The following is a 22387-nucleotide window of genomic DNA, read 5'->3' as shown; positions in this document are numbered from 1 at the left end:
GATGATTCTCTCTCATCGATGTTTCTATCTCTCTGTCCCTCTCTCTTCCTCTCTGTAAAAAATTAATAAAATATATTTTTAAAAAAAGTAAACATAGACCCAGCCAACATTGGAGGTGCTGTGGATGCTAAATCCGCATGGATGGGCGCCATGGGGGTTCCTAAGACAGAGAGGGGAGCGAGGGCTGCTTCCTGGGCGGGGCGGGCCCTCACCGGAGGGTCACAAGGTGAGGAGCAGGGTGAGGTGCACAGGGTGCTCTCGGGGAGTCAGGTGTGACTGAGTGGAAGGCTGTGTGAGGTCGGGGGCAGGAGAGAGGCAGGTGAGTGGAAGGCTGTGTGAGGTCGGGGCAGGGGAGAGGCAGGTGTGACTGAGTGGAAGGCTGTGTGAGGGTGGGGCAGGGGAGAGGCAGGTGAGTGGGAGGCTGTGTGAGGGTGGGGCAGGGGAGAGGCAGGTGAGTGGAAGGCTGTGTGAGGTCGGGGCAGGGGAGAGGCAGGTGAGTGGGAGGCTGTGTGAGGGCGGGGCAGGGGAGAGGCAGGTGAGTGGAAGGCTGTGTGAGGGCGGGGCAGGGGAGAGGCAGGTGAGTGGGAGGCTGTGTGAGGTCGGGGGCAGGAGAGAGGCAGGTGAGTGGAAGGCTGTGTGAGGTCGGGGGCAGGAGAGAGGCAGGTGAGTGGAAGGCAGTGTGAGGGTGGGGCAGGGGAGAGGCAGGTGAGTGGAAGGCTGTGTGAGGTCGGGGCAGGGGAGAGGCAGGTGAGTGGAAGGCTGTGTGAGGTCGGGGCAGGGGAGAGGCAGGTGAGTGGAAGGCTGTGTGAGGTCGGGGCAGGGGAGAGGCAGGTGAGTGGGAGGCTGTGTGAGGGCGGGGCAGGGGAGAGGCAGGTGAGTGGGAGGCTGTGTGAGGGCGGGGGCAGGCCGGGAGAGGCAGGTGAGTGGAAGGCTGTGTGAGGTCGGGGCAGGGGAGAGGCAGGTGAGTGGGAGGCTGTGTGAGGTCGGGGCAGGGGAGAGGCAGGTGAGTGGAAGGCTGTGTGAGGTCGGGGCAGGGGAGAGGCAGGTGAGTGGAAGGCTGTGTGAGGTCGGGGCAGGGGAGAGGCAGGTGAGTGGAAGGCTGTGTGAGGTCGGGGCAGGGGAGAGGCAGGTGAGTGGGAGGCTGTGTAAGGTCGGGGCAGGGGAGAGGCAGGTGAGTGGAAGGCTGTGTAAGGTCGGGGCAGGGGAGAGGCAGGTGAGTGGAAGGCTGTGTGAGGTCGGGGCAGGGGAGAGGCAGGTGAGTGGGAGGCTGTGTGAGGTCGGGGCAGGGGAGAGGCAGGTGAGTGGGAGGCTGTGTGAGGGTGGGGCAGGGGAGAGGCAGGTGAGTGGGAGGCTGTGTGAGGGCGGGGCAGGGGAGAGGCAGGTGAGTGGAAGGCTGTGTGAGGTCGGGGCAGGGGAGAGGCAGGTGAGTGGAAGGCTGTGTGAGGGTGGGGCAGGGGAGAGGCAGGTGAGTGGGAGGCTGTGTGAGGGCGGGGCAGGGGAGAGGCAGGTGAGTGGGAGGCTGTGTGAGGGCGGGGCAGGGGAGAGGCAGGTGAGTGGGAGGCTGTGTGAGGTCGGGGCAGGGGAGAGGCAGGTGAGTGGGAGGCTGTGTGAGGTCGGGGCAGGGGAGAGGCAGGTGAGTGGAAGGCTGTGTGAGGTCGGGGCAGGGGAGAGGCAGGTGAGTGGAAGGCTGTGTGAGGTCGGGGCAGGGGAGAGGCAGGTGAGTGGAAGGCAGTGTGAGGGCGGGGCAGGGGAGAGGCAGGTGAGTGGAAGGCTGTGTGAGGTCGGGGCAGGGGAGAGGCAGGTGAGTGGAAGGCTGTGTGAGGTCGGGGCAGGGGAGAGGCAGGTGAGTGGAAGGCTGTGTGAGGTCGGGGCAGGGGAGAGGCAGGTGAGTGGAAGGCAGTGTGAGGTCGGGGCAGGGGAGAGGCAGGTGAGTGGAAGGCTGTGTGAGGTCGGGGCAGGGGAGAGGCAGGTGAGTGGAAGGCTGTGTGAGGGTGGGGCAGGGGAGAGGCAGGTGAGTGGAAGGCAGTGTGAGGTCGGGGCAGGGGAGAGGCAGGTGTGACTGAGTGGAAGGCTGTGTGAGGTCGGGGCAGGGGAGAGGCAGGTGAGTGGGAGGCTGTGTGAGGGCGGGGCAGGGGAGAGGCAGGTGAGTGGGAGGCTGTGTGAGGGCGGGGGCAGGCCGGGAGAGCTGAAAGGCAGCAGATGGCACACTTTGATCTGCCTCCCGCACCAGTATGTGAGAGGAGGCTAGTACTGTGATGCATCCTTATAAGGCTGCTGCCTACTTCTATTTTGGAAGTCCACTTTTTTGGAAGCTATCTAAAATACCCACCTAGACTCCCTTTTGCTGCTCCCTTTGTTATTTAACAAGTAGCCTTGGGGACAGAGAGGTTATTTAAAATTGTCACGTTCAACAGATGTGGTTTGGGTGTGCTAATGTTCCCTAATGAATACAGAAACTGCTTATGAAGTGAATAATTAATAGGAGAAATATCTGTCCTTTTGTATAATGTACCCGTTAGCTCATAATTAATAAACGCCACACTTGTAACATTATTAAGGCTGTTCTCCTAAAGTTTCCTTGCTGGTGTTTCCACAGGGTTCTTACCTGCAGGACTTGCCAGAGCCTTTAGCATTCTGAATTACTTTGGGCCCAGCCGGTGCGGCTCAGTGGTTGAGCATTGACCTGTGAACCAGGAGGGCACAGCTCGATTCGCAGTCAGGGCATGTGCTTGGGTTGTGGGCTCGAATCCCAGTGTGGGGTGTGCAGAAGGCAGTGATTCTCTCTTATCTTTGATGTTTCTCTCTTCCCTTCCTCCCTCCCTTCCTTCCTTTCTGAAATCAATAAAAATATATATTAAAAAAAAAAATTTGGACCCTAGCCGACTTGGCTCAGTGGATAGAGCATGAGCCTGCGGACTAAAGATCCCGGGTTTGATTCTGGTCAAGGGCACATGCCCATTAGGGGGCGTGCAGGAAGCAACCGATCAATGATTCTCTCTCATCATTGATGTTTCCATCTCTCCCTCTCCATCTCCCTTCCTCTCTGAAATCAATAGAAATATGCTTTAAAAAGTGAGCTCTGGGAAAGGAGGCGGGAGTGCCCTGTCTGTCCGTAGAGCACCCCGGGGCACTCTGGGAGTGTGGCTCTTCCGTTCGGCAGTGTTGTGTGCACTGCCCGCCATTTACCTTTTCCACCCAGAGACGCCCTGTTGGTTGAAGGTGGATGAGGGGGCTGTTACATTCCTCCCTTCCTTTTTCTTTGGAAATATAAACAGCAAACATCTTATATGGCTGCATAGAAGAGTTGTGGACAAGCTGAATTTGGGCAAGTTGAATCTCTGAATCCTCACATTAATAGAAATAGAAACCTAGCTCTCTACATCCTGCCATTAAAACACACACACACACACAAAACCCTTTCCTGCCCTGACCGGTGTGGTTCAGTGGATAGATTATTGGCCTGCGGACTGGAGGGTCCTAGGTTCAATTCCAGTCAAGGGCATGTACCTTGGTTGCAGGCACATCCTCAGCAGGAGGTGTGCAGGAGGCAGCTGATTGATGTTTCTCTCTCATTGATGTTTCTACCTCTGTATCCCTCTCCCTTCCTCTCTGTAAAAAATAAAATAAAAATAAAAATAAAAATAAAAACCTTTCCATCTGGCAGGGCAAAACACCCTAGAGTGGACAGGATGAATCAGCTGCCATGGCTGGACACCAAGATAAGCATCTGTAGACATGGCACCGGCTGGCGGGCAGGGCTGGTACCGTGAGAACACAGAGACCAGCAGCACATGTGCTTTTAAGGTCAAGAACAGCAGCGCCCTGCTCCCCAGAAACAGCTGTTCCGATCTCTTCCCTTCAGGAGTAGAATCCTGTGTGCTCTAGGACAGTTTCTCGTTGTTGTTTTTAATCCTCACCCAAGGGTATGTTTATTGATGAGCGAGAGAGGAGAGAAGCATTGATCGGCTGCCTCCTGTACGTGCCCTGACCCGGGATCGAACCCGGAACCTTTTGGTGTGTGGGACAGCAAAAGGTTCTAGCCGCCTGGGGCTAGAACAGTGTCTTTCCACCTCAGCATAGTGTTTGACGTTGCTTTCTCCTGGGTTTCTCCTTCCTCGTTCTCCGTTGTACCTGTGCACACCACTTTCTCGTCCACATTGTTGAGCACCACGAGCCACACGTGGGCTGGAGCACAGGCTCAGCACGTCTCCCCCACGGCAGACACACACGTGCTGCTGGGGAGCACCGTGCGGCCCGGCGATGCAGATCCTCACCCGGGACTTTCTGGGCCCCCGGCCCCTGTCCGTTTTAACGTCTTGTGGCACCAGAATTGTGGAAATAAGACGATTTTAAATACAACAAAATAAAAATCTTACGGTACCGGAAGTGAGATCACAGCTGTCCATGCAAACCTGTCCGCCGTGGCCCTTCCCACACACAGTCCTGAGGGCTGAGCACCGCGAGCTCCCGGCCTGAAATGCACAGCGAGCTCCCGGCTTTGCCAGTGACAGCCCTTCCTGCATTCATCCCAGGGTTTCCACATCCGACCTACATGGCAGGACAGCTTTCCCCTGCCAGTCATATTCATATTTTAAAATCTAACTCAGGAGTGTGTCACTGGACTTGTTAAAGGTTTCTTTGGAGTCCTAACACAGCGTGCTCTCAGGCTCTTGGGAATCGCCGGCTCCATACCGCGCTGCAGCGCGGACCGGCTTGGTGTGCTCCGCTGCCCCGCCCTGACCTGGGGGAGGGAGAGGCCTCCCGGGAAGATGGTTCTGTTTTGGTCGGTCCTTGCTGCTTTGGGGTGTCTGTTGGAACAGAGCCTGGAAGGAAGAGCTCGAATGGCATCGTTGCTGGGACTCCATTCCGCTCGGGCTGCCCCGGAATTCCATTTGCAGGGAGGGCCCGCTGCTCCCAGGAAGTGCAGGCTCAGGTGCCTGTCCTGTCTGTGCTGCACTGGGTACCAGTTGAGACATCAGTAGGTGGTTGCCTGTTGCCACACTGGAAATGAGATGGAAAGGAGGGATCCGTGAGTGTGGACCCAGCCTCACTCAGAGAAAGCACAAGCGCCTGTTGGCCTTCGTACGTTTCCCCTTCTCCACTGCCCTGGGCCGGACCCCAGACCTGGCCAGGGTCCGAGCAGCACCTGTGAGAGCGGTGGGACCACCATGGAGAGATGGTGACTGAGTGTCGGCCTCGCCCCTGTCACCAAGCACTCAGTTGGAGAACTGAGGCTGTTTGCATTTTTTTCAAAGAGGGTCAGTAGAGTTCTCTTTGGCAGCACATCTAGTAAAATTGGGACGATACAGAGAAGATTAGCATGGTCCTTGTACAAGGGTGGGACATAAACTTATGAGGCATTCAATATCTATAATAAACACATAATATGCAATTAACCAAACAGCAGAACGACCGTCTGGGTGACCTTCCGGACGACCACGCTATGACATGCACTGGCGCCAGGCCAGCCAAGGTCAGGGCCCTGCCATTGCCCCACGATCACCCTGCAGAGGGAGGCCCAGACCACCGGCCAGCAGGGCAGTCTATGGGGGATGGGGGGTGGGGAGGGCTCTGTGATCACCCCGCAGGGGGAGGCCCAAGCCAGCCAAACACTCGCACCCCAGCCTGGTGCCCACAGAGGGAGGTGACTGGTGGAGGGGAGAGGGGAGTAGCACCGCACAGATGGCAGGCAGTGGCAGTAGGGGCGGGGCCAGTTGCCGGCAGCCGGGGAAGGAAAGCCCTGACAGGCCCTGATCGATAGGCCCTGAACACTGGCAAGGGCTAGGGACCCTACCTGAGGGGTCCCGGGTTCGAGAGGGCGCAGGCCGGGCTGAATTTTGTGCACCAGGCCTCTAGTTTGAAAAGAAAGATCAGTAGCTTTATTTCATAAAGAGGTTCGTGATAAAACAAAACAAAACAAAAACAAAAACAAAAAGAAAAACAAAAAAACCCCATAAAAACCAAAAGACCCAAGGGGGTGGGTGGGGGAAGTAGGACAGACTTCAGTAGGCTGTCAGCCAAGAAAGGCAGTGACCAAACTGTCTTCCCAGCCATAAGTGCCTGGCACAGAGCCAGGCTCCAGTAGGCACTCAATAAAGAGTTGTTGAATAATAGATGGTATTGTATTTTCATAACATTTTAATGTGATGGGTAAACTGAGGCTCAGAGAGGTTGGATAACTTGCCTGTGGTCACACAGCTGGGACGCGGCAGGCCGTGACTCAGACCTCTTTCTGGGGAGCCGCGGGCCACGTGCCCTCAGTAGACTGACACAGAGGGGGTGGGAGAAACACGTTCTTCTTCTCGCTCGTTCGCTCGCTCTCTTCAACACAGTCGCTCCCTTTGTTTTGTTTTTTTTTCTGTTATATTTTTAAGTTTGTTTTGTTTTTAAGTTTTGACATAATTACAGAGAAGTTGGCAATCAGTATAAACAATTCTCCTTTGCCCATGTCTGTAGAGGTATATTCTTGGGAGATCTTGTGAGCTGTTTTAACTTGAGGTCCGGCCACCCTGCATAGGGGCTTCCTGATGTCTGTGAGGCAGGGTGTGTCCCTCTGAGAACGTTTGCGGGGGGTGGGGGGGCTTGTGTGGGGGGAAAAAAAACCCCAGCCATGTGACCCAACCCAAGAGCTGCCCTCACGGGCTTGCTGGATGAAAACATGGGAGGAGAGAGTGGGGTTTGTGATTTTGCGGGGAAGAACCCCCCTCTGAGAAACGGGAGGGTGTGGGGAGCATAAAAGTGGCTCATGAAGATGACTTCAGCTTCCCAGTCGGACACCCTCGGGGGTGGCACCATACCTCCGGCTGCCAAGAACAACACCGCCGGTTCCCAGACGCTGCCCCACCATTTCCTCTCCTCGCTGTCACAATTAAAGATGACTGTTTACACTGTGTTATCTGCTCCACGCCCTCCGCACTGGCTGTTGTTAACCCGCTCCTTGCTTTCACTCTTGGTGCCCCTGTTCCTGCTTTCTCGCTCTGGTTTCCAGGGTTCCTCCTCCTTCCCGCTGAGACGGCCGCATCCCCACAGGCGCTGTATTTGGAGGACGACGGGTGGGGATTCCTTCTTGTCTGAGAGGAAAGGGGGTCTCCTTTCAAGGGGTAAATAAACAGTTTGAAAGTTTTCCAATCAGGAGAGTTTCTCCCGTTCTGACATGAAAGAAACCAGTGTCCACTGCTGGCGTTAAGTTCCCTTGGAAATACTCATTGAAGCTTCTGGAACATTATTTTAATGGACACCTTTTATTTATTCCCCACCCCCCCTCCCCCTAACCAGTGACACCAAACAATAGGACTGCTTTGGGCTTTACAGTGGCAGATAGAATGCTCCCAGGGGAATTTGAGGCCGGCCCCTGAAACGAGGAGAGAACCATTCTGCCTTGGTATTGATTACCCAACGCGGCCCGCCAGGACAGTGCGGACACGGAAAGGTTTCTGAGATCCTTTAGAGTCAGCACACCCCTCTCAGGGTCTAGAATAGGGGTGTCGAACTCACTCAGAGAAGGGGCCAAAATCTAAAATCCAGCCTAAATCGCGGGCCAAATGGTTTACTGAACAGTGATAAACTGACAATGTCATAAACTGACAGCGGAGTGCAGTGATGACAGCGCGGTGCGGGCCACATTGCAAGGCCTGGCGGGCTGGATTTGGCCCGCGGGCCTTGTGTTTGACACGTGTGGTCTAGAATCAAAGCTCCAGAACCGATCAGGAGCCATTTTACGTCTTCACGGCGGTCGTGCTCGCCCGGCACCTGCCCATCCTGCCCATCCGTGTGTGGGAGCCGGTGTGTGGAACGCCGGCTCCCAGGGAGCGGTGAGACAGGGCTGCCTGGGTGGACCCCAGCCGGGAGGACAGTGCTGTGGATTCGGCTGGGACCACGGCCCCTCTTCAAAGGTTTAATTGGTGGTGGGGCTGGGGGGGGAGGGAGGGAGGTAAATCATTCGATTTTAAGTGCTCTTCCTCTTTTTGTCTTGGAGATAACTAGGCACGTCTTCTTGTCTGAGTTGCTCCTCTGGTTCGGATGTGATTTTGTAGCCTTTAAGTTTTCCAACACCCACGTGGGAACCGAGGGCACCTGTTCGGGTGGTGGACACAGCGCAGAGGACCTGGATTAAAACTGAGCATGGTCTCTTAACTAGTTGGGTTACCCCAGACAAGCCACTGGACTTCTGCGAGTCTCAGCGTCCGGGTCTGTGACTCGTGGGTGCTGATTAGCTCTTTGTCGCGAGGATCACATGAGGACAGCCTGCGGAAGGACTTAAGTGTTTCAGTCAGTGTTTGGTGTTGCTCTGGGATCTGACTGCAGATAAGTTCCATCACCTCCACAGATTTAGTTAAGTTCTTATTGGCAGGTTAATTTAGTTCTTGGAACTTGATCTCATCGGGAAACTGGAATAGTAACACCTACCTGGTTAAATGGTTGGGAAACGGTAATAATGACACCTACGCGGCTAAATAATAACACCACCTACCTGGTTATACAAGCCGGATGCCAGATATACATGGCTTCCAGGGGTCACAGAGCTTGGCCAACGGCGATCACGTGGTAGCCTTTGCATGATGCCATACGCTGGCTGAGCTCTTGGACACAATACACGACTAGTGAGTTCTTCACAGGGATACGAGCATTGAACTGGTATTGTCTCTGCAGAGAGTGAGTGGGGAGGTAGGGGGAGGGGATGAGAGTGGGTGAGCCTGGCTACTTGTATCTTGACATGAGGATTTGTTTGGAAAATAAATTTACTTCTGGTGATTGTATGTAATGTGACAGGTCGGTGATTAGTGCCAGTTAACTTTTATTAACTACTGTACATTGTTGTAAAGCTGTAAGAGCATAAAGGTCATAGAATTTGCTAAAGAGAAGATTTTGATATGTCTTTAAATAGTGTTTAAAAATTGAAATAGGCAATCTAGCAGGGATTGGTGTTTTTGCAGAAGGGAAAATTGGCGAAGACAGCTTTCCAAAACAGTATTTAATGAAGTGTTGCTTATAGCTGCTGACAAATTAGTTTTTGGTATATCCCTCAGGAAGACTGAAGGAATGACAACTGTAGTTGGTGGATGAGAGTTTGAAAGTGAAAGGGGGAGAAAGTGTTAGAGAGAGAAAAAAGAGAGGGGGAGGGGAGAGAGAGAGAGAGAGAGAATATTCCAGGAAAAGTGCCTCACAGTTGGTCCTAATGGTCTCATGTGTCAAGAATTCTGAATTATCTGCATTTTTTCTCTGATTGCTCATGTGTGCATGGTTTGTTTTTCTTCTAGGATGTGGAGAAAGAGAAGGAAACCCACAATTACCTCAGCAAAGAGGAAATCCAAGAGAAAATTCATAAATACAATTTAGCAGTGACAGACAAGCTGAAGATGACCTTGGTAAGCACCCATGACACACTCCAGGTTGACGGAGGTAAAAAAAATATATATATATAAGTCGCTGCTGTTACAATCCGTCTCTGTTTTAAAGTCTCTGAGTCACAGTTGCAGAAGGTTAATGGTCCAGGTATGTAAGACAGGAAAATGTTTCCGAGTCTTTCAGATTCCTTTGAAGTAGCTTTATCTCAAAATCAGTTACATTTAATTTTAAAAGATTCTGTGCCCACCAAAGGACTTATAGCAGTGAGTATAATCTTTGCCTGTTTAACATATAGGTGGCGACTCAGATTCTAATGAGGCCCTACATGCGTTTATCTTGTGTAAATACATTTGGAAGTTTCAGGAAAAGGGATTGTGCCAATGGACTGAATCTAATTGAGCTCAGACTTTTCTCAGCTGGTATCGAGAATAAGGTGAGGTATGCGGTATCCGCTCCCTCAAGCTCTTGCAACAGTGTGCCTACTGTGTGAAGCGCGGAGGGGAGCACGGGGCTGGGAGAGGAGAGGAGCGCTGACTACCGAGCTGGAGTGCTCCTGCTCCTTTAACTCGGACTGGCACCTGTACTTGCCCCTCTGCCCCACTCGGGGACTTTCCTTGTAGCACCCGCCATCCCTTGGTGCCGGTTTCCAGGGCTCTTGGACCCCTGCCTCTCAGCCTATTGACTGAGCCGACAAGAGTTCAGCAAAGGACAGGCTGACCTGTTTAGAACAGGCCCTACTGAGTTCCGTGACCCCAGGGGAGGAGCTTTTAAATATAAACCCTGTGATAAGAGATCCCTCCCTGGTGGGGCTCTGCCAAGAAGGAGAGAGGGGCCGATGAACTCAAGGCTGCTCTTCATCACTCCAGCAGTGATGCTCTCCTTTTTCAAACAGTTTTCATCCAAGTAGAGAAATTCCACCCGGCCCGCGCGCCCCCCCGCCCCCCCCCCCCTTTCTGTAAAGTTTAATTAAAATATGCAAATTTCCATATTTTCATAGATAAAAATTTTGAGTGTAGTATATTACTTTCCACCAGACTGAACAAGTGAATTAGTATTGTAAAGTGATCCTGAATAAAGGAAGAAAATTAATTCTATATAATAAACCCTAATATGCAAATTAACTGAATGGCAAACGACGGGTCGCTGTGATGTGCACTGACCACCAGGGGGCAGACATTCAGCACAGGAGCTGCCCCCTGGTGTGCTCCCACAGAGGGAGCTGGGCTCACAGCTGGTGAGCGCGGCAGTGGTGGCAGGAGCCTCTCCTGCCTCCATTGCAGGGGGGCCGTAAGGAGCGAGGGGCCAGGGGTCCCAGACTGTGAGAGGGTGCAGGGCTGGCTGAGTGACCACCCCCTCCCCCAAGTGCATGAATACCGCGCACCAGACCCTTAGTGGGCCATAAAGGAGTTTTTTAATGTCCTACTTCAGTGGTCGGCACACTCATTAGTCAACAGAGCCAAATATCAACAGTATAATGGTTGAAATGTCTTTTGAGAGCCAAAATTTTTTTTTTATATATATATTTTATTGATTTTACATAGAGAGGAATTGAGAGGGATAGAGAGAGGGTTAGAAACGTCAATGAGAGAGAAACATCGACCAGCTGCCTCTTGCACACCCCCTACTGGGGATGTGCCCGCAACCAATGTACATGCCCTTGACCGGAATCGAACCTGGGACCTTTCAGTCCACAGGCCGATGCTCTATCCACTGAGCCAAACCGGTTTTGGCGAGCTAAATTTTTTAAACTTAAACTTCTTCTAAGGCCACTTCTTCAAAATAGACTCCCCCTGGCCGTGGTATTTTGTGGAAGAGCCACACTCAAGGGGCCAAAGAGCTGCATGTGGCTCACGAGCCGCAGTTTGCCGATCATGGTCCTATTTTAACTGTGTCATTTATACATAACACCTGATAATTTATTTAAATAAAACATTACAATATTTTTTAATATATATATATATATATATATATATATATATATACACTGAATGTAAAATAGAAAGTGAAAACATGACCATTATTACTATTCTTGGCCATTAAAAAATAGTAATTCTACCATAAGTTAAGATAGGTGCTAAAACTCATCAAATTGTATATATTAAATATATGCAGGGTTTTTTTTTGTATAAAAGTTATATCCTAACTAAAACTAGTAAAAATATATGTACAGGCAGTCCTCGGGTTATGTTGGACTCGACATATATCGTTTCGTGGTTACATCGCCATCTCCCAAAAATGTTTTAATTTTTATTTTTTTATATATTTTATTGGTTTTTTTTAAAGAGAGGAAGAGAAAGGGATAGAGAGTTGAAACACTGATGAGAGAGAATCATCTATCAGCTGCCTTTTGCACACCCCTTACTGGGGATGTGCCCGCAACCAAGGTACATGCCCTTGACCGGAATCAAACCTGGGACCTTTCAGTTCGCAGGCCGACGCTCTATCCACTGAGCCAAACCGGTTTCAGCATCCCATTTATTTATTTTTAAAAAAAGTTCTGTCATTTCGATGTATGCGCATATGTGCTGTATGTTTTTTATTTATTTACCACAAGCAAAGGTCAGGGATGTTATCTTTTAAGTATTTTTACTGTTTCACTTCATTACTGCTGTGCGTAGGTGCGTACGTAGGTGGGTTCCCACTTACCGCGAAAATTACGTCGCCGTAGAAACGGATCTCCGACGTAACCCGAGGACCTACTGTATATATGGAGGGAAACATAAATACCCTGTTAAATAAGAAAAGACAACTGCTTATATTATAATGTCTATAGTTCACATGGTAGCTTGAATTTGTTTTAAAAATACTGTTGCTTGAGGTGCCTGAAGCCCAACGCATACCCTGTGCTCTGTGGGATGATTTGTGTAAAAGAGATTCAGTGACATTGGTAATCGAGGGCCTGACATATCAGCCAGGAGGACAGAGCTTGTTCTCTTACTGCCTCCTCCTTGTTGGCTCAGGTATTTCAAAGCCCCGTTTGTGACCGTCCTTTTCTCTCAGAGCTGGTCCCAGTTACAGATGTCTCTCCCTCGTGCATGAGCCTAGACCTGTGCCCCAGGCCTTAAGGAGCCCTGTGGTTTGGCCAGCATCTGCTCCAGCAGGCTGTCTCCCTCGCTTGGGGGGCCCCGTGCAGCTTCAGAGGCGTGGGTCTGGGCTTCGGTCGGCCTGTGTCGGGAGGCGTCTGCTGTCTCCACATCTGCCCTGCAGACCTTCCCTCTGGAAGCACTTTGCTGGGGCGTAACCTCCTCAGAGGTCATGCACAGAGCAGTGCTCTCTGGTGAAGTGTGGCCACAGAGCTGTACACGGCAAGAACCCGTCCATCCTTGTATTGTCTTCATCTGACCCTTCCCTCCAGTGCCGCCATCAGTGCAGCTCAGAGTGCGCTTGCTTTTCTTCCCGCTTCAGAATCCGAATGGGACGTACACTGGCTTCATCAAGGTGCAGATGGAACTCTGCAAGCCCCCGCAGGCGTCTCCGAGCGGCTGCATGAACACGCTCCACATCAGCAGCACCAACACCGTGGGGGAGGTGATCGAGGCCCTGCTCAAGAAGTTCCTGGTGACCGAGAGCCCCGCCAAGTTTGCACTTTATAAGCGCTGTTACCGGGAGGATCAAGGTACGTGGCCCGCGCAGGAGGGACGGGGGCTCTGCTTTAATTTTGTCTCCTGTGCCCGTTGGCAGAAGGAGGGCTGGTGGGCATGTCCGTCTGTCACGTGGGAGCCAGGACAGTTCTGGGGGGCGTGGACAGTGCGTGCTGGCGGTCCATAGGTTTGAGCTGGGCAGTGTGCACCTGCAGAGCTCAGGCATCCCATGTGATGAGCACCTTTGTGCAGGGAGATGGCTTTGGTTTTCTCTGGAAACTTCGGTTTGAAGGCCCTTGAGGACAAAAAGCATGCCCGTGCTTGACATTTGCAGGAGCACATCCCAGGTTAGAGGCGCCGCGGAACGGGGCGCGGCCTGGTGGGTTTGCGTTATGAGACCCCGAGGCTGGGGAGGCCCGTGTATATGACCGCACATCCGGACTAACTGGCGTGCGTGGCCAGCCCGGCTCTTCTCTCTCCCTTGCTTGCCTCTGGCCATTACACCGGGGCATTTTGGCACCCAGTCCCCCAGAGGCACTTACAATCTGAACTTAATACCCACAGTCAGTGGATAGAAAGAGAATATTACATTTCTATGTGGGGTCAGGTTCTGGGGCAGAAATTGATACTAGTCGTGGACAACAGTGATTGAGTGATTGACTTAAGTAATCATTTGAAAATGGTGACTGAGAACTCAACTATTTATTTTTATTTAAAAATTTTTATATATCTTTTTTTTATTGATTTCAGAGAGGAAGAGAGAGGGAGGGCTAGAAATATCAATGATGAGAGAATCACCGATTGCCTTCCACACACCCCACAATGGGGACTGAGCCTGCATCCTGGGCATGTGTCCTGGTTGGGCATCGAACCGTGACCTCCTGGTTCACAGGTCAACGCCCAACCACTGAGCCATGCCAGTCAGGCAGAACTAACTGTTTGTTTTCTCTAGTTTTTCTGGGGTAAAGCCTAAAGCAGCTCTAGAAAAAGGTAATGCTAACATGATAGGAATGCCCTCGGTTGCATGAGGATGGAACCCAGCTAGTTGCTGAGTGTATGCACATTTTGGGAACACATACCATGCATGGGCTGGGCCCTGCAGCATACAGGTGCGAATGGCCTGAGGTTGGATGGACTGAGATTCCCATCTCGAGGCCACAGGCTCAGTGAGGGGGGCAAGTTCACCTCTGGAGGGAAATGAGCACCTGCGGTGCAGTTGTACCCAAAGTGCCAAAGGAATGGAGATTAGCTCGGATGGCGTTTTTATCTTGCCAGCTTACTTGCTGGCTCACCTGGACTTCAGCTGTGCAGTCCTGTTGAGATAGTGCCTTCGTGGCTGCAAATCTTTTAACATTACAGGCAATGCCAGTACTGTGTGTGTGTGTGTGTGTGTGTGTGTGTGTGTGTGTGTGAGAGAGAGAGAGAGAGAGAGAGAGAGAGAGAGAGAGAAAGAGAGAGAGAGAGAGAGAGAGAGAGAGAGAGAGAGAGAAAGAGAGATGAGGCATATAGCTGTGCTTAAAGTCACCCAAGCTCGTATTCTGACTCTGTTTGTGGCTGCAGATCCTCAATTAATCTGCAGAGATTTGCTCCTGGAGCTCTGACTTCATGTTCTTTGGATGGTATATTTTTATTTATTTTTAAAATATATATTTTATTGATTTTTTGCAGAAAGGAAGGGAGAGGGATAGAGAACTAGAAACATCGATGAGAGAGAAACATCAACCAGCTGCCTCCTGCACACCCCTTACCGGGGATGTGCCCGCAACCAAGGTACATGCCCTTGACCGGAATCGAACCTGGGACCTTTCAGTCTTCAAGCCCATGCTCTAACCACTGAGCCAAACCGGTTTCGGCTCTTTTTATAGTTTTTAAAGGGGTTGCAGATCCTTTTTATAGAAGTTTTTTTTTTTTTTTTTAATCGTTTTCTAAAGGGAGGAGCAGAATTAATTATAGGCCCATTTTGGGGGAGGATTATCCATTTAAATTAATTCTTGAAAATTATTGCCTTTTTGATCAAGGCGTAGTTTATATTGTGCAGCTAGAAAGAAAACAGTATAGCTTTCATCCCCCTGTGGGCTGCTGGAAACATGAGGGGAGGGTGGTGCATGGGCTGTTGCCGTGGCCTGGAGGCGGGTGGTGGGGGTGAGGCCGGGGAGCGATGCTGAGGCGGGTGGTGGGGTGTGAGGCCAGGGACCATGCCTCGCCCGCCTGTGACCCCTCCTCTTCCCTCACCCAGTCTACGCCTGCAAGCTCTCGGACCGGGAGCACCCGCTTCACCTGCGCTTGGCAGCCGGGCCCAGGACAGACACGCTCAGTTTTGTTCTCCGCGAACATGAAATCGGAGAGGTAAGTCCATGACTGCTTTAGACGGTGCCCACCAGCTGGTCCCGCTTTATGGCTCCAGCCGAGCGAGTTTGCCGTCGGGAGAGAGGGTGGGTTGCCCCGCGGAGGGCGGCTTTCTGTGTTTTTGAATTGTTAGGAATGAGCCCAGGGTTAGTCCACAGCATACTTCTTTTACAACGCTCGTTACCTTGGCCTGTCGCTTCCAGCAGTGGAGGAAACAACGTTTTAACCGGATCTCCACCCAAAGAGTCATTCTCACCCCCTCCACCTCTGAATTCCTCTAATCCAGCCGAACTTTGAAAGCTGACACTCTCCATATGTTCTCCACTAACGAAGTCTCCAGGCTAATTCACTCCAAAGGGGAATAAAAGGGAACTCGATCTCTTCACCAGGAGAGACATTGAAGGTTGTAGGATCCTTTTTTCCTCTTGGCCCAGATGATTAGGAAATTATGTTTATGTATGTGCCATCGTTTGCCGTTTTCCCTCCGGGGAGGGTTGTATTTAGGCCAGTGAGTTGGAGGAGAAAACACTTTGGACTGTCGTCCTAGATCAAGTGTCACCTTTGAAAGGACACTTGAGCAAGTCTCTCGGGCTCCAGGTCTCCGTCCTTTGTCTGCAACAGGAAATGGTATGAACTGTCCAGTTTGTGATGCAGCGAGAAGAGGGTTTCTGGGTTAAAAAGTTAGGGGACCACTGGGACCGGTTTGGCTCAATGGATAGAGCGTCGGCTTGGGGACTGAAGGGCCCCGGGTTCGATTCCGGTCAAGGGCATGTACCTTGGTTGCGGGCACATCCCCAGTAGGGGGTGTGCAAGAGGCAGCTGATCGATGACTCTCTCTCATTGATGTTTCGAACTCTCTATCTCTCTCCCTTCCACTCTGTACAAAAATCAATAAAATATATTTAAAAAAAAAAAAAAAAAGTTAGGGGACCAGCCGAAGCCAGTTTGGCTCAGTGGTAGAGCGTCAGCCTGCAGACTGAAAGGTCCCAGGTTCGATTCCGGTCAAGGGCATGAACATTGGTTGCGGGCACATCCCCGGTAGGGGGTGTGCAAGAGGCAGCTGGTCAATGTTTCTCTCTCATCGACGTTTCTAGCTCTCTCTCTCTCTCCCTTCCTCTCTGTAAAAAATCAATAAAATGTCTATTAAAAAAAAAAAGTTAGGGGACTAGGACTCCGCCTCCATTAGATTAGGAGCACGACCTTGGGTAACTCTAATCTTTTTTTAAAAAAATATATTTTATTGATTTTGTACAGAAAGGAAGGGAGAGAGATAGAGAGTTAGAAACATCGATGAGAGAGAGACATCGATCAGCTGCCTCTTGCACACCCCCTACTGGGGCTATGCCCGCAACCAAGGTACATGCCCTTGACCGGAATTAAACCCGGGACCCTTCAGTCCCCAAGCTGACGCTTTATCCATTGAGCCAAACCGGTCCCGGTAACTCTAATCTTTTCGGTTCAGTTTTAACATCTGAGAAGTGGGACTAAGGACTTTAAAAGGTGGTTTTAAGTTGCAAATTAGAAATGACTGTAACTATGCTTTGTAAATAGTATGCTTATGTCCATCCATGTGAATTGTAACTTTATTTGGGCATTTTTGAAGTTCCTTTTGATTCTCATGTTCTGGAGTTTTAAAATTCACCGTCATTTTTGGGAGAAAACGGGGCGTGGCTTTGGTTTGACGCGTGGCAGCGTTGGCCCTGCCAGGGGACGTGCCCGTCAGCCTCGCCGTGCTAGCGTCTCATTTTCCTGGCCCTGGGCCTTGCCACACTGCACATGGTAGTGCAATCAGAGCCACATTTATTGTCTGGGAGGGAGTTATGGTTTTGAAATTTACCTTGTGTTTTAATGCTCTGAATTGCTTTATGGTGTTCTCATTTCTCAGTGTTTTACGGTTAAGCTAAATTGGGGGAAGAAATCCATAGCTGGCAGGAAGAGGGAGGAACTTATTTTATTTTGGAGAACATATGTGAAAAGTAAAACATTAATGTTTAAAGTTTAACAGAATATTTCAGTGTAGGAAGTTTTACCCTCCTGTTCCATGTTTCTCATTTCCTTTGATAATGATCCCCATCTCCGGGGCCCTTCTGTCATGGAGCCATTGGGTGGTTTTGCTCTGTCCCCTCTGTCTGCCGAATTGGATTCTCTCCAGCTCTCCCCTGCCCCTCCCCCCTGGGAATTCCCCTCGGGATCGGCCGTGGCAGCCCGCAGCCAGGACCCAGGGCCCCTTTTGGGAGGAGAGGATGTCAGGTTTGAAAAGTCCTCCCGGCCGATACATATACCCTTCTTGATATGTACTGTTCTACTGAAAAACTGGAAAACCACCCGCAAACATTGATTTTGTGGCTTCTAAGTACCCAGTGCTTCTAGGGAAGCACAACTCGGAAACGCAAGGGCAAGAGACAAAGCCCAAATAGTGAGAGGTATGACAGCTTGGTGTAGGTGAGAGGAATACCCAGCAGATGATTATAATAATTCCTGTGTCTTTTTTGGTCAGGGTTACCAGTGCTCAGTGAGAGCTTTCTAATAGACTTCGTCCTGGGTGGGAAGGGAGGGAGGAAGGGAGGGAGGGAGGAAATCACGGAAGGCTTCCTAGAGAAAGTGGCATTTAAGCCGAGACTCGATTGGTTGAGTAGGAGTTCCCCCCGGCAAAGTGGAGGAAGGGAGAACATGTGCAGAGCCACTTGGGGTCGTAGGTGAGGGGGGCAGTGTGAGAGAGGGGAGGGTCTTTCACACTTAGCAGAAGCAACCGAGGGAAGCATTGAGTGATCCCCAGGAGGGCCGGGTCATCACCAGATTGGCGTTTTACTGAGCATGGTCGCCCTCCCTAACCTGTAGGCCCCCCAGTGGATGGCCGGAACCCCGGATAGTACCAAACCCTTTTTACTTACAGGAAGCACTTTACTGCTTCTCTTCGTCATATCTGAGCTGCCAGCGTCACTAGTCCTGTGCTGTAAGATAAGGGTTACGTGAGCACCAGCAGGCTGACGGGGGACCCTCAGTCTGGGGGACCCTCGGTCTGGGGGACCCTCAGTCGGGGGGACACTCAGTCTGGGGGACCCTCAGTCGGGGGGACCCTCAGTCTGAGAACGGAGGCGCTGCTGACCAATGGGTCGGGAGCATATGCCACGAGGAGGCCAGCCGAAGGGCGGCTCCGCGCTGGGAGGGGTGGCGCGGGGGCTCGAGATTTCTTCGTGCTTCTCACGGTGGCGCGCGATTTAAGACGTACGAATTGTTTATCTCTGGAATTCCATTTAATGTGTTTGGACCATGGTGGACTGGATTGACTGGGGCCACTGGAACCACGGACAGGAATGGCGGATGGGGCGGGGACTTGTGCTGAGGCTGGCTGTGGGGAACAGGCTGGGGGGCGTGGCGTGAGGAGGCCGGGGAAGGAGATGGCGGTGGCCGTTGAGAGGGAGAAAGTTCGGGAAGTGATCACGTTGCCTGAGGGAGGAGAGGAAGAGGCAGGGGCAGTGACGACTCCGAGGAGAGGGCACGGTTGGAGGGAGAGAGGGGTTGTCCTAATGCTCGGGGGTCAGCCAGTGAACGTGTCTAATGGGTATGGGCCGTGCGGTCCTGGCCTCAGCGGGGCCCCGGGAGGACGGAGGGCCGCGGAGCAGCCGGGGCGGGTGGCGCGGTGGGCATGGCAGTGAGGCTCTGGAACCCGAGGCCCTGCAGGCGCGGGGCTGAGTGCCCAGGCGGGAACCCACACACCTCGGGCGCTCCTGGGGCGGCATCCTTGGTCCGGACAGAATTCAACACCTGGCGTTTCTCCTTTTGCCTTCTCTCCCAGTGGGAAGCCTTCAGCCTCCCGGAGCTGCAGAACTTCTTGCGCATCCTGGACAAGGAGGAGGACGAGCAGCTGTATAACCTGAAGAGGCGCTACACGGCCTACAGGCAGAAGCTGGAGGCGGCGCTCAGCGAGGTGTGGAAGCCGGGCTAAGGGGGCCCGAGCTCAGGGCGCAGGGCCTGCGGACACACCGGCAGCGGGTCTCCTCTCGTCTGGTCTCGGAGGGCTGCTTCCCGGCCCCGTGATGCGAGGGGCTTCTCCTTTTCCCTAGAGGAGCTCCCCGGACCCGCACGGCCCCGCGCCTGGGCCCTGCCCGGAGCCTGCGGGCTCGCCTGTTACTGCGCGTCCCGCCCGCCCGCCAGCGGTGGAGCTGGGCCACGCGTGCTCGGAAGCATGGACTCTGGGTTTTGTTTCTCGTTTTCTTTGTTATTTTAATTATTTGATGATGATGATGTTAAGCTTAAGGATGTGCAAATGATTTTTAAAAAGCTTAACCAGGAATCTGAATACTTGTCCTCTGTTGAAACTACCTGTCTTTTTTTTCTTCTTCTTTTTTCTAATATCAGAGAGAACATCCACGTGAATGAAAGGCACAGGAAGCTGGGAACTCAGGAGTTTGGGAAGGATTTTGGAGGAGCTTGGCATTTCAAGAAAGTAAAGGGCAAGTTTGGAAGAAGGCGTGAGTGGAGCTGGAGGAGCTCTGAGGGAGGGCGGTTTGGGTGCCGGGTTGATGGAGGAGAGAGAAAGGTGTTTGTTTGTAAAGGATTAAAACGTTCAGTGTTTTGAGGTGTTAGGGCCACTGTAGTACTGCATGGTTTCCTGGTGAATAAAATAGGGAAACGGCACCAAAGAACGTAGGAGCTAGACCAAAGAGAGGGATGGTGACGGAGGCCGGCTGAAGGTCGCCTGCGGCCGGTGATGGTGCAGAGCCGGGAGCGGGAGCGGGAGCGGGAGCGGGAGCGGGAGCGGGAGCGGGAGCCTGCCTTCCTGGACCTGCCTTCCCGCACCTGCCTTTTCACGTGGAAGGTGCAGCTTCCCTGGGCCTGTGGAGCCGGGACTGTTTAACGCCTGCCAAGTTACTCTTTTCCCTGAGGTTTTGTTTTCAAAGCTGAAAAGGAGTCTGGGGAGGGCCCGTTTCTCCAGATTGTTGGCTGGGAGATTTGTCCAGGAAAGAGCTCCCTGCACACTTGGTGACAATCACTCCTCCGTTTCCCTTTTCCTTCCCCTCCCCTTCCTTTCCCTCCTCCCCTTTCCCTTCGCCCTCTCTCTCTGAATGGGAGTCTGTTCCGTGTACTGGGGACCAGGGCTATGGCTGAAAGACCCAATACTGCCGGAGCCTCGGTCCGGAGGAGGACGACGGCAGGAAGGGACAGTTTGTGGACACCTTTTAACAAAAGTGCATGTTCCTTCCGACCAAAGAAACGCGTGTGCAATGGAAGCCTTCCTTAAAGCAAGCTAAATAACCTCATTGTAGGCAGCAGTTCATCTGAAAACCATGGGAAAGGTGTAACTGTGGTTCTAGAGAGGGATTTACAGTCTATTATTTTTTGTCTATATATTTTTTTGTTTCGTTTTTTATAAATTCCCAAGGAATTGTTAACGCTTTGGTGACACCTACTGGATTCTTTGTGAAATTCCGAGGTGCTTCAGCTCTGCCTTTTAGCCGAACTGTGCCTTTGATTGCATTTGTCTCCCTCCCAGGGGCTCCTCGGTCAGAGGGCCCCTCTCAGAGGCAGATGAAGTGTCGGCGGTGATCTGCCACACGTCACTGAGACAATCGTATCTTCCTCAGCTTTTCAAGGAAAGATGGGAAAAAGAGTAGAGCTAGCTATAAAACACGTATGGCACATCTTGTTTAATTTTGCATGTGACTTCTTTTTAGTGCATTGATGAGGTTTTAGTTGTCATTGTCATCCAACACTTTTATTGTTCAGGGAATGCCTTCACGGTTTTTATACTGGTTTTACTGTTCGGGCTGTGGCTTGGGTTTGAGGATAGTGTTATCAACCACCTGCTCTCTTCTTCACCCACCCCAGTAAGCTTATATTTTGTGAAGCATTTGTTTCTCAGATTAAGACACTGTTAGAACCTAATGTAATAGCTGATGGGTATCTGTGAATTTTTTTTTTTTTTTTTTACTTGAAGTAGATTGTCTTAAAATCGGCCCCCTCCCCTGTATCATCCACACCCTGGTCATCGTCGCCATGTGCACTACAAGCTGCAATTCGGAAAATGTTCTTGCTGTTCTTGAAGATCGATGCTCTCTCCAAGACACTGGTTACTGCAGCGAGGTTCATGTATTAAAAAAAGAAGGGCCAGTAAGGCCACCGGTTTTTATTAAAAATCATTGTGCAAATTCTTATGTTAAATTAAACTAAGCTTTGCTGTGATACTGTTTTCCCTATGTGATGGTACAGGAGTGATGTCAAATGAAGGGGGGAAATATTGCAGGGGAGCATTTTAAATCGCAGACGTAAAAAGTTATAATATTTATAATGTTGAGGAGTGTTTATTTTTTATAGGGAACATTTTTCTTCCCTGAAATTGTTTTTGGAATGGCAATTTGTTTCCATTATTAAAAGCTGATGTTGTCAGTCGACGTTTGTGTGTTTTTACTTCGGCGCCACGCCAGGTACAAGGTCACAGAAGCGGGAGGAACTTTGGCGGATACGTGGGGACACATGCCAGAGGGTGACCATTTTTACTAGGTTTGAGTGGGGCACACCTGGTCTCTCAAATGTCATTTTTCCTGTCCTGTGGGGAAAACAACCCTAGCTGAGTGTCTGCCCGTAGAATACATTACTAAAGCCATTGCTTTAATTGTGAGACAGACATGCATGCAGAGTGTATAAAGCCTGGGAACCATTTAGAGAATTATTATAAAGTGGGACAGCCTGTGGCTACACCAACATAGACATTGTAAGTTCCTTAGATACCTTCTCCCTCTACACTCCCCCCACCCCCTGCCCCCATTCTTACCCCCGAGGCATCCCATCCTTGAAACAAACCACTTTCAACATAAAAGCGTTTTAATTCTGGTCAACGTGACTGTCTCACATGGGTGGGGGTGTTTGGTGGTCAGCAGTGGTGGCTGGCTTGATTTACCCTTTCCCTCCCTCCCCCACCTGCACCACTGCCTCCTGGTCTTAGACCTCCAAGCTGGCTGCAGATCAGTGTTCTTACTACTGCACTGCCCCCTAGTGGCACTGATGACATAGCAAGGCCACACTGATTGGTGAGGGGGTAACATTTCACCAACAAGAGCTGCTTCACAAGTGAGAATATCATCCTAGAAAATGATGGCTCCATACAGAGTTCCTTT

General features: G+C 51.4%; 1 protein-coding gene across 1 annotated transcript in view; it reads left to right on the top strand.

Moving 5' to 3' along the window:
* The window catches only part of RASSF3 (Ras association domain family member 3), an 81179-nt gene extending 59515 nt beyond the window's left edge, over positions 1-21664 (top strand). Inside the window, exons 2-5 of the mRNA XM_084877626.1 lie at positions 9258-9365; positions 12751-12961; positions 15163-15272; positions 19069-21664. Coding sequence (XP_084733752.1) covers positions 9258-9365; positions 12751-12961; positions 15163-15272; positions 19069-19218 — 579 coding nt within the window. The 3' untranslated portion in view covers positions 19219-21664. The remainder of the gene's footprint in view (positions 1-9257; positions 9366-12750; positions 12962-15162; positions 15273-19068) is intronic.
* Positions 21665-22387: the final 723 nt, after the last annotated feature.

This window comes from Pipistrellus hanaki, assembly GCF_964339955.1.
Source record: "Pipistrellus hanaki genome assembly, chromosome: 3".
NCBI lineage: Eukaryota > Metazoa > Chordata > Mammalia > Chiroptera > Vespertilionidae > Pipistrellus > Pipistrellus hanaki.
Note: the sequence above shows the minus strand (reverse complement) of the source record. Positions and strands in the feature narration are given on the sequence as shown.